We start from the raw sequence: 12,398 nt of genomic DNA on the forward strand, positions 1-12,398 counted from the left end.
TGGTGTCTGGGGCGGGCTCTTCGTCTTGGGGCAGTCGGGAGAGGGTGTCGGCCAGGAAGTTCTTTTTGCCCGGCATGAACTTCAGCTGGAAATTAAAGCGGCTGAAGAATTGGGCCCATCGGACCTGTTTTGGGCTAAGGCGTCTGGGCGTTCGTAGGGCCTCGAGGTTCCGGTGGTCGGTCCAGACCTCGAATGGTTGGGTGGCTCCCTCAAGTAGGTGTCGCCATGTTTCTAGCGCCGATTTTACCGCGAAGGCTTCTTTCTCCCAGACGTGCCATCGCCTTTCTGTCTCGGAGAACTTCCTTGACAGGTAGGCGCATGGTTTCAGGAGTCCCGTGGGGTCCTTTTGGAGTAGGATGGCCCCCAGGGAGAAGTCTGAGGCATCGGCTTGGACCACGAATGGCCGTTCTGGGTCCGGGTGCACGAGGATTGGCTCCGTGGTGAACAGCGCTTTCAGCTTGTTGAATGCGGTCTGGCACGCGGGAGTCCAATTCAACACTGTGCCCGGGTTCTTGGCGCGTCGGGTGTCCCCCACCCCTTTGGTTTTGAGGAGGTCCGTTAGGGGGAGGGCTATCTCTGCGAACCCCCGGGCGAATGACCTGTAAAAATTCGCGAAGCCGAGGGAGCTCTGGAGTTGGCGTCTGTTGCGGGGGCGCTCCCAGTTTAGCACCGCCTCGACTTTTGCGGGGTCCATTTCTATGCCGTCCCCGGAGATTCGGTACCCCAGGTAGTCTAGGCGCGCTTTGTGAAACTCGCACTTTGTAGGCTTGGCATAGAGCTGCGCCCTTCTGAGCTTGTCGAGGACTTGCCTGACTAGGGTCACATGTTCCTCGTGCGTTTTTGTGTAAATAAGGACGTCGTCGATGTAGACCAGGACCCCTTTGAACAGATGTTCATGCAGTACCTCATTGATGAGCTGCATGAACACCCCAGGGGCCCCCGCGAGTCCGAAGGGCAGCACTTTGTACTGGAAGGCGCCTAGGGGGCAGTTGAACACAGTCTTCCATTCGTCCCCCTCCCTGATTCGGATGCGATAGTACGCCTCGCGAAGGTCCAATTTGGAAAAGACTTTGCCCGTGGACAGGTGGGCGAGCATGTCCTTCACCAGGGGCAAGGGGTATTTGTTGGACAGGGAAGCCGCGTTTAGGCCCCGGTAGTCGGTGCAGAGCCGTAGGGTGCCGTCTTTCTTCTCCCGGAATAAGACGGGGGCTCCGACCGGTGAGCATGCTGGCTCTATGAATCCCGTCTAGGTTTTTATCGATGAACTCCCGGAGGGTTGCCATCTCCTTCGGGGTCATCGAGTAGATCTTTGGTCTAGGTAAGGGGACGTCGGGCAGCAGGTCGATCCGGCAATCCGTCTTGCGGTGGGGGGGTAGTTGGTCAGCTTCCGCCTCTCCGAAGACCTCGGAGAAGTCGGCGTATTGTTCCGGTAGGTCTGCTATGGTAGCGGCGTTGTCCTGTGTAGTCGCCTCCGCTCGTCCTACAGTGGGGTTGGTTCTGCCCGCTGGAACTGGTGCCCGATACTCGCCGTCGCCGAATGTGAAGGTGCGGGTCTCCCAGTTGATGCGCGGGTTGTTTGTCGCGAGCCATGGCATCCCCAGGACTGCAATGGGCCGTCCGATGTGAGTGACGACGAACGATGTGCGTTCGGTGTGAGTGCCCATTTGCAGGGTGACCGGCTCGGTTTGCAGCGTGGCTGGTTTCCCTCCCGCTGTAGAGCCGTCCAGCTGGTGGAATGCCAACGGCGTGGGGAGGGGGAAGCAGCGGAGGTCGAGTTTGGCGACTAGGTCGGGGTGGATGAGGTTTTTTGAGCACCCCGAGTCCACTAGTGCCGCGGCCGTGGTGGCTCCATTGCCGGCAGAGAGTTTAATTGCCGCCATTATTACGGGGCTTTCGTCGTTCCGTCGAGGTGGTCCGCGCTGCTGTCCCACCGCCTGCCTCGCAACGCGTTTCAGGGCAGGCGGGGAGCTTTTCCCGCCGGCTGGTCGGGGTCTACGTTATCCTCTTCCCCCCAGTAGGCGTCCCAGCCTTCCTCTGGTGTCGCTGTGGCCACGGTCATTCGGCGGTGCGGGGGCGGCCCCAGGTTGGGTGGTTTGGGGCTAATTTTCGGGGTGGGTTTAGGCGCACTGGTCGGCGGTCGGTTGGCGAAGCAATCCACCGTCTTGTGCCCTAGTTTGCCACACTTCCCGCAGGGCTCCCGATTGAATTTCTTTTTTGGGTATATGGGGCCGGCCATCCCCACGTGTGGTGCGGGTACCTTTTTGCAGGCATAGTTTGTGTCTTCCGTGGTTGTCATGAGGAAGGTGCGGTGCGCGTGTTCGGCTTTCCCCGTGAGGTGGATCCACCCGTGTAGCGTTTCTGGGTCGTCGCGGTAGAGGGCCCATTGGAGAACGTCGCGATTGAGCCCCCTTTTGAACATTTCCAGCAGGGTGGTCTCGGACCAGTCGCTGACCTTCCCCGCGAGGGCTTTGAACTCCAGGGCGTAGTCTGGGACAGTGCGTGTGCCCTGTTTAAGTCTTTGGAGTGCGCTTTTCGCCCTCACTTTGGCTAGGGGGTCTTCGAAGTAGTTTTTCATCTCATTGATGAAGGCAGGGAAGTTGGCGAGGGCGGGGGAGCTGGACTCGTACAGTTGGACGTACCAGTCCGCCGCCCTGTCTTGTAGTTTGATCGCCACGGCGGCGATCTTGTCGGCTTCGGAGTCGTAGGAGTGTCCGTGCCTCCCCATGAACTCCCTGGCGTTCGTTATGAAGAACGACAGTTTCGTGGGGTTCCCATCGAAGAAGATGGGGAAGTCCTTTGGGGCCCGGGCGTTTTGCGCGGCCCTTCCTCTCGCTTCCCGGCCTGTGGTGTCGTCCGCCTGGGCCGTCTGCTGACCTTCTGCTGGCCCGTGGGGGTTCGGTGCTTCGCTCGGGGTGTGGGCCTGTGCGGGGACGTCGTTGGGTGGCGCGGGGGGCATAAGCGACTGGAGCATGGTCCGGAGTTCCGTCAGTTGGGCCCGCATGGCCGTGAGTTCAGCTCGTGCCTCCTCGTCCACGGTCCGCGCCGCCGCTGGGGCCGGTTCCGTCGGTGTGTCGGCGGGGGTGGGTTGCCGGCGGGGTTCATCCTCCCTCTGCCGTTGGCCCGCTTCCTCCGCCGTCTGCTGGGTGTCTCCATCGTCCTCCTCCGTTGGGCTGTCGCTCCACGCCCGTTGCTGGGGTGCGATGTGGGGCGCGGGGTCCTCCACTGGTTTCGGAAGGTATGTTGCTCCCTCCCGCGGTCGGGTTGCCTCCGTCGCCATCTCCCCTTGGGGTTGGAGCTGAGGCTCGGGTCGGGTGGGGTGGGCGTCCATGGCTCCGGGAGTCCGCGGTGCCTCTGGCCTCGGTCGGTCCTCCTCTGTTTCTTGCCGTGCGGCTCGCCCTCCTTGCCCGCGTCGCTCCGGCTTCATCTTGCTGGTCTTCTCGCCGTCTATTCCTCCCGCGGCTCGTTGTCGTCCGGTGGGGCTCGGCGAGGCTGAGTTTATGACTCTCGGCTTTATGTCATGCGCTGCCTACCTCTGAATAATGCTCAGACACTGGTTCGGTGGATCAGGCTCTGGTTTATTCACAGCGCAGGTACAGCGTCGGGAAAAAAGCTGAGAGTGACAGGAGCGCGCCGGTGCGGGGTTTAAATACCCCGCGCCGGTCAGCGCCCCCTCACTCGCGGTCACGTCACCCCCCTTTGTCCAATACGTTGCCCTGCCGGTGGGTGAGGGGTTGCGAGGCCCCGCTGGCGTTCCGGGATCGCCCATCATCGGGTTTTCTATTCATCCGGTGATTGCTGTCAGCTGGGCGATCTCCGTTGTATTAGCGCTGATGGCTTGGGTGTGCTCCGTGATCCGTTTAGCTATTGTTTATTGGCCGTTAGTCGTTGTGAGTTGATGGCTACTTATCTTGAGCCCCTTCTCCTGTTTCCTTGCTATTGTCATGTGTGCCATTGCGCTGATGACTTCAGCTCAACGGCACTCATGACAGTACTGGAACAGGCAAGGTTGGCACTAGGCAAAAGCATCGTCGTGAGTTCTCAGGGTAGCATTTAGATACACTATACTCCTTTTGTCTGTATTTCATATATCACAATGAGCCAAAATGTAGGTAGTTTAGCATGATGTGTGAAAAATACAGCTTTTGGTAGAGCATTACAAACTATGGCTAAGCACATGTGAATTCAGTTGTTTTGTTCTTTAAAAAGTGACATCCAAATCATTAAATAAATCTGAAATATTTTCTCAAGGAATTGTCACAAACCATTTCTAACAGGCCTGTACAGTTCAAACAAGATGCAGAGAGCTACTTAGAACTGAAAAATCAACCAAACACATTTTTTTGGATTTAAACTCACTGTAACAGGTCTGCCTCTTTCATGCTTTGGTTGCTTGGTCTGAAATGGCACATTTATGCATTTTCTGTCGGACGGCATCCCAAACGAGCTAACTGGAGCCAGCATTTGGCAGACTGAAATTAACGTGGTGATATGCTGCTACTTGATACCTTTCGGTGAATTCCTGCTGCTAAAAAATCCTCATTACTAGGAGAAGAACTGGAAAATCTTGTGGGTTCTGCTAATGAGGAACCAGGATAGGAACTATACGAGACACCAATATCCATGCTGCTTGTGGCCCTTCATAATTTATATATGCTCAGAATAAAAGAAATAATGTGCATGAATCTCAAGGGTTAATGTGGCCCAATTATTAAATTTTCCTGGGTTGCTAACCTAAGGACACCTAAGATGCTGTATATTTCAGGAAATCAGATTCCTAGAATTGAAAAAGGTTCTAAAATGTGAGACAAAGTTCTTAGTGGCTTAGCTATTTTACTGTTTTGGCTGATTGCATTCCATCTTGTATATGGGGTGATTTATAAATATTTCAAATAAATAAACATCAACATAAATTCAAGTCAAGACACTTGACTCAGCAAAAGTTTTGTGAAAAAAACTAAACTGCAGAATTTGGCCTTTTGGCAGGTTACACAATGACATAATATTTAAATGTAAACGTAATTGTTTTTAATAATCTTTTCACACACATTTTCATAATGTGTATACCCATTTCTCTCTAGAAAAATATATACCCATTTCTCTATTCCCATTATTGCTACCATTTCATGCCTAACTGACTTTATAAAATTATATGTAAAATGTAATAACAAAAACCAAATAGTCTCTTTAAGCTGTCTGCTGAGTGATACAGCCTTGCCCAGCTCTACAATTTAAAATGTACTTTATATTATTGTACTCCTTTTTTCATAGACTGGACATGTAAAAATAATTAATAACAAAGTATTTATCAATGCAGTATGGAAGAGGCTGGCACACCAGTAATTTCTGCATAATGAAAAGGAGCTACTGTTAATGTTGAAAATGTAATGAAATGTAATGTAATGAAAAGGAGCTGCTATTAATGTTGATCAATACATTTTTCTTTCTGGTTGGCAGGTTGTGTACCATTTCAAAATGTGTTCAACTAGCAGACACAAATGCTTTCATCCTTCTGAAACACACTGCTTCTCTCAAATTCTTTGAGCTATTTTAGAAATGTTGTTGGTCTCCAGGTTAAAGTTATCTACAGTGATTGTTTTCCAAGACCCCTATAAATAATGTCTACTTCCTTTCTTACCTAGCTTTTCCATAGTTAGAAGAAAATACAGTTGTTTCAAATCTTTAGGCAACCCTCTGAAATGGTAATTCAATTCCATGATAATGACTGAGTAAATAATGGGGAATGGTAATTATTCCAAAGTAAAAATGGATGATTCTGTATTTATATCCTATGAAAGGAAGGTTATTTTTCCCATGCAGCTTAAGCCACATTTGATCCATATGTAGTCTATACGTAGTACTATAATAAACTGGCTTAGTATTTGGTCTGTGGTAACCAGTTGCATTTATAACGTTCTACAGGTTTACTTTCTGGTGCCTGTTACACTCTCAATAGGAGTTATTTCAGCATTTCAGATACCAGCTTTCTTCAATGACAGCAACCTGTTGGCTGTATTCCTGCTTCTTCTCTTATTTGGGTAAGGATTTGGTTCAGTTTAATTCAATTTGAATTGAATCTCCAATTATAGTTCTGAGCAGTTATTTAATTTTTTTTTAATTATGTTATATTTTTTTTAGGTAGCTAGCCATAAACAAAGCATAAGACAGGGTAAATAAAAATAAACCAACCAGGCATATACATTGGAAGAAGCCAGTCTAGTTGATGGGCTTCATGGAAACTTATGGTACAGAGTTATGAAAGAGGACAAAAATTTAAAAAGGACGTATTATAAGACAAAGCTTGATAAAAGTATGGAAGCTTATGAGAAAAATAATAAATCCAACAATCTCTCCACTAGCCTCTCCTTTAAATGCTTTTCATGTTGGAGATATAGGAAGAGTAAAATTACATATGCAGATGTAGTCCATTCATACCCCATGAGTAGACTAAAGACACAGCAAGAACTACTTCGAAAGGCCAGGACATACAACTTCTGGAGAAGAAAAGGTGAACCAAAGATGGAATGAAGAGCTGGCGAGTGGACTGGCTCTTCATGATTCCTCTCTGGATAAGGAGAGGACTTGGGACAAGTGCTCCAGACAGCTGCTCCTCACGAGGAGACTGAAAGACAGCGGGTTCAGAGCTCTGGGAGACAGGGGAACACCATTTTAGCCCAAAGCTATAATTAGTGCAGTTTTTCTTGTGTTTCTTTGTTTCTTTATGAGTGCCCTTTCTAGCTATTGGCTATCTATCTCTATCTACCTAAAGGCATGCCTATACCCAGCTATATAGCAGGATCTGGTTGAGCTTCATGGATTTCAAAAAGCTAAGCAGGGTCAGAACTAGGTATTACTGGATGGGAGACCACTGAGAAATACAACAGCTGAAAGCTAAACTGGGATGTTGAAAAAATATGCTGGCAAACCAGTTTGGTATTGTGGTCAAGAAAAAGTAATATGAATGCCCAAGAAGTCACATGTTGTTGACTTCAACTCGAAGGATATATACATATATATAGAGAGAGAGAGACTAGCAAATGCTTTTTTTTTTTGTCTTGGATAGTAAGGGTATATACTGCCTTGCATGTCTATCTGAGTAGGAAGGAGTAGGAAGGTACAAATAAATATTAAATTATGGCTGTCAGAATGACTGTAGATCCTTGGCAATTAAATTAGCTCCAAAATAAGAAGATTTATTATTTCTCATCTTTTCTACTTATTACATTTAAAAAGTCATATTAACAGCAGACAATTTATGGTTCTTAAGTTTTTGTCAAGAAAAGATGAATGAAACATCCCTTTTATTTCTAGCTATACAGAATAGCTCACAGACAAACTGGACTAGAAGCCAATTAAGTACTTTGCTATTCTGGATTGTTTGCTTTATTCTACTTGCTATTTTTAATGATCTGCAGATATGCAACATTTTCATGGATGTACCTGCTCGCTGGCATCTTTAAGGAAACTGGGATGGCCTTTATTGTTTATGTCTGTATCAACTTATTCTTTGGCATCAACACGATCATCACTCATTCAGTTGTTTTTTTACTTTCCCAAGAAAAAGCTACTGATAAGGTAATAAACCTGCAAGCATGTCACTGGCACCGACAACTAATTAATGACTTGGCTGAGGAGGTGGAATCATCAATTTTCCAGATTGTATAAAATAGGGCAGAATAACTACAATAATATCCCAGAGGGCAAAAACAACATTAAACATTGTTTGACAAGTTGGAGAAAATTGAATTTTAAAAAAGAATACATTCTAATATGGACAAATGCAATTTTTTTCACTAAGGGAGAATAAATTAAATTAACAGCTATCCCTTATGTGGACTGGTAATGATTCGTCTGAAAAGGGTTTGGGATAAATGTAGTATCGCATATGAATATGAGCCGGCAATGTGATATGAAATAAAGGCAGACTCCATCTGCTCTGCTCTGTCTTGGTCAGATTCGTTCTCAAGTACTGTGTTTTGTTCCAATCAGACTAAATGGAACAGACACAGAGGAGACCAATAAGAGAGATTAGGGACTGGAAGCTAAATCCTGTGAGGGGAGGTTGAAGAAATGGAAGCTGGGTATGTTTAGCTTTCAGAAAAGATGCCTGAGTGGAAATGTAATCACATTTGTTAAGTATCCAAAGAGGCATCAGGTGTGGTTTTCTATTATCCCAGACGACAAGGCATGGAATTATGATTTTTAGTTTATGGAGTTAAATGTTAGAGAAAATGTTCTTAACAATAAGAGCAGGTCAGCAGTGACCAATTTCCTAGGAAAGTATTGAACTCCATTTCCCTGGGTGTGTTGGATCCCATCACAAAGTAGTTGAACAGGATAGCTTAAATATCTCTGCCTGGGTAGGTGGGTTTGTGCTTCTCCTTCCTCTTCTTTCCTTTTGGGAGAAATTTTAGTTGCTCCAAAACTGTCACTCCACCCTCCATGGCATCAACAACTAGTATATTTGCACTAGTCTCTCTTTCTCAGCCCAACCTACCTGATTAATGATCACCACTGCTTACCAATAATAAAATACTGAGCTCTAAAACTCAGTCTGTTAAACAGATTTTTTTTAATGGTGCAGGTTATTTTGTAACCACAAAACAAAAGTCCAATGACCAAAGAATGTTTTTTTTTCCAGGACTTGCATGACCTTGCTGAAACACTGAGACATGTTTTCCTGATATTCCCACAATTCTGTTTTGGTTATGGGTTAATCGAATTATCCCAGCACCATGCCCTGATGGGCTTTTTGAAAGCCTATGGAGTGGTTTACCCCGACAAAACATTCGAACTGGACAGGACAACTTCCAAACTGCTTGGCATGTTCATTCAGGGAACGCTATTTTTTACAATCCGCCTCTTGCTTGATGATGGAACAATTCAGAAAATCTGGTATAAAATATTAGAGTAAGTAACCATGAGTATATGTGGGAAGTTCCAAAATTGCAAATAAAATGAGGGATTGACAAATAGTAAGTTGCAGGACATAAACTTGCTGTGTTTTAACCAGGCTTTATAAAATGCTTTGTTTAATTAAAATAGTAAAGTACAGTATATTATTAAATTGGGGGCAAAAATCTCTTCTGCATCAAATACATGCAATTATGGAGTTGCTTTATTACAATGCCAAAATGCCAGAAACAAGAGGAAATTATCTCTGTCCTCATGGCAGCTCTTTGATCCACAAAACAATTAAGCAAGTAGTTGTTATGTTTGGTTTAATCTAACCTGGGCTACAGATTAGATTAAGGCACATATCTATTCATCTAAGCATAGGCCCCACCAAGCTTCAATAGTAGGTGGAAGCATCTGGTTTCTCTCACTAGAGCTCAGATGCTAAATCAGGTCAGCCTGATTAGTACTTGGATGGGAAATTACAGGGGAATTCCAAGGCCATAGGCTATATGAGCTCAGATCACACCGTGTAATGGTTGCCTATCCCAAATTGTACTCAGACTCACAAGCAAGCGCTTGAATCAAATCTGGTTTATTTAAGAATAGTATGCAAGTACAAAGAAAGCTGAGAATGAGCAAAAGCGCGCCAAATACAAACTAAAAACCCTCGGTGCGAAAGTAAGCCCTCCCCCCATACAACTGTTTCAAATTCCCCATCCCAGGTGCTCCTAACAAGTTCTGCTAATCAACGGGTAAAAAGACCTTGAACGTGAATGATAACCCAAACACATTCCATCCCCATGAAAACAGATAGACAGCCTGATACAAGGTCTCCCAGCAGCTCCCTCCTGTCATGCACTGCCTACCTCCGAGTAATACACAGACGCTGATTCCGTGAAACAGGCTCTGGTTTATTCGCAGTGTAGATACAGTATAGGAAAAAAGCTGAGAGTGACAGGAGCGCGCCGGTGCGGGGTTTAAATACCCCGCGCCGGTCAGCGCCCCCTCACTCGCGGTTACATCACCCCCCTTTGTCCAACACGCTGTCCTGCCGGTAGGTGAGGGGTTGCGAGGCCCCGCTGGCGTTCCGGGATCGCCCATCATCGGTTTCCCTATTCCTCCGTTGATTGCTGTCAGCTGGGCGATCTCCATTGCGTTAGCGCTAACAGCTTGGGTGTGCCTCGCGATCCGTTTAGCCATTGTCTCTTGTCCTTCAGTCTTTGTAAGTTGATGGCTACTTATCTTGAGCCCCTTCCCCTGTTTCCTTGTTATTGTCATGTGTGCCATTGCGCTGATGTCTTCAGCTCAACGGCACTCATGACACCTCCCAACCGGAACACGCGTCAGCACCATGGCATGCGAAACATTACGATGTACATCAAACATTGCAACAGCGAACATGACATACCGCCTCCCCAAAAGAAAGCAAACCCCATTAAGATGAAAGGAACAGTTAAGCCGCCGGCTTCAAAGGATAAGCTAGGTGAAAGCAGCGAATTAAATCAGGAGCATTGACGTGGCGAGCAGGCACCCACTCAGGGTGGGGGAAGTGCTTCCAGCGAACTAGGTACTGCAGGGAGTTGCGAAGCTTGCGGGAGTCGACCTCTTTGATTTCAAAGTGTTGCTGGCCATCAATCATGATTGGAGCAGGTAGAGGAGGTTGGGGATGCCAGTGAGTGGAGGAGTGAGCTGGTTTGAGCAAGCTGCAATGGAAATTCATCGGACCGTTCCCCATTGTGGCTCTTATCAATCCTGTTACTGTACATCAAACATTGCACTGGCAAACATGACACACCATCAGCTAAAAGTATAAGGCAGGGGTGGGGAACTTGTTCTCTTGATCTCTGGCAATTCTGGTTGGGACTGCTAGGAAGCCTAATTTAGGAGTACCTGGAGTACCACAATGTCTCCTCTCCAGTCATAACAACTGGGAATTATAAGCAGTGGTTACAAACTCAGCCCTGCTTTATACATTTCATGAGTATATGAAAAAAAAACCTGATGTTAAACAAAATGCAGAAATACATACTTTTCAGTAGAGAAGCATAGGCTTCCCATTTAAATCAACAGAATGATTTTGATTGGACTGTATCTATAATCGGGACACTGCCTTCCTGGAATGCTTAATCACAAAATATGTAATATTGTACAGTATATTGACTGGTACTGAATCATTGATTTTTTAAAAAGCTTCTGCAAAGGACTCTTGTTACATCCACAAAATAATATTTCATAAAACAACATTTAAAAATAAGGAGATAAAAATAATGAAACTTGGTTTTAATTTTTGGTAGATTCTTATTTAATAAAGTGCATGGTAAATCTCCACTCTATCTTGAAGACACTGATGGGGAGGAAGACAAGGATGTCCGAGCGGAAAGAGAGCGAGTAACACTGGGCTTGTCAGATTATGATGTGTTACAGCTCCAGAATCTTACCAAAATCTACCATCTTCCCCACCGAAGGATTGTAGCAGTAAAAAATGTCAGCATTGGAATCCCAGCAGGAGAGGTAAATCAGTAAACCAAAACTATTTCAAAATTAGGAATTATGAGAGATCAGCACTCTTAGTATTTATGTAGTTAGTCACAAAAAATTGCGCATAGCATAAGCGCCATCATCAGGCATTCACCTGAATGCATGAGGCACACACCGCCTGCTCATTTCTCTCCTTGTCCTTGTTATGTTCAGCAGTAGCAACAAATATAAACATAAGCAATTAAATAACCTTTTGCACTCATTTCATATGAATCAAAATCTGCTGTGTAAGGCAGATACCTTACTCTATCAGGGTGAAGCTGATCCTGCACAGAACTCAATCATTTCAGAGATTAGATGGGAGGACTGCAAAGAAAGATGAAGCATCCATCTGAATGTTCCTGCTATTCCCCCCTTGAAATTGATATTTTGGTAGCTATTTAGGGTATGAGTGCATATAAGCATTCTGTTTTTTACACTTTTTGGGCTTTTTGTTTTGCTTAAAACGTATTTGATTAAAATGGCAAATACTATGAATAATACAAATGTTTTGTTTCAAATGTATTTTAAGTCAAGAAAACTATGAATGCCTTAAAACTAAATGTTGGTCTTTCCCCTCCATAATTCAGTGCTTTGGCTTGCTTGGTGTGAATGGGGCTGGGAAAACCACCATCTTCAAAATGCTGACAGGAGACATTGGTCCAAGTGATGGAAAGCTACTGGTGCAAGATGAAACTGGGTATGGAGGCCGGATTCATTCTCCACAAAGAAAAATAAGCAAGTTAGCTGAGAAAATAAATCCAATATGGAACAAAATAATTTGTGTTAAAAAGAAATCCAAACAGTAGAATAATTTCCAATTACTTTGGTGATGCTTATTTCTGTAATGTATTTCCTATCCATAATACAGAGATTGAGACCATGTGAAACTTAAACCAAAGTTTTGCTAAATTAACAGTATTTTGGAGTAATTCTCATTCAACAATGTTGTTTTTAATAAATTCACAAGACCTGCAGATCACAGT

The 12,398-nt window shown here is 45.6% G+C and overlaps 1 protein-coding gene across 1 annotated transcript in view; it reads left to right on the forward strand.

Moving 5' to 3' along the window:
* Positions 1–12,398, forward strand: part of ABCA12 (ATP binding cassette subfamily A member 12) — a 130,880-nt gene that overhangs the window by 100,147 nt on the left and 18,335 nt on the right. The window contains exons 40-44 of the mRNA XM_063302960.1: positions 5,920–6,035; positions 7,413–7,572; positions 8,639–8,907; positions 11,190–11,406; positions 12,003–12,112. Coding sequence (XP_063159030.1) covers positions 5,920–6,035; positions 7,413–7,572; positions 8,639–8,907; positions 11,190–11,406; positions 12,003–12,112 — 872 coding nt within the window. The remainder of the gene's footprint in view (positions 1–5,919; positions 6,036–7,412; positions 7,573–8,638; positions 8,908–11,189; positions 11,407–12,002; positions 12,113–12,398) is intronic.

This window comes from Candoia aspera, chromosome 1, assembly GCF_035149785.1.
Source record: "Candoia aspera isolate rCanAsp1 chromosome 1, rCanAsp1.hap2, whole genome shotgun sequence".
In the NCBI taxonomy this organism is placed as follows: Eukaryota; Metazoa; Chordata; class Lepidosauria; order Squamata; family Boidae; genus Candoia; species Candoia aspera.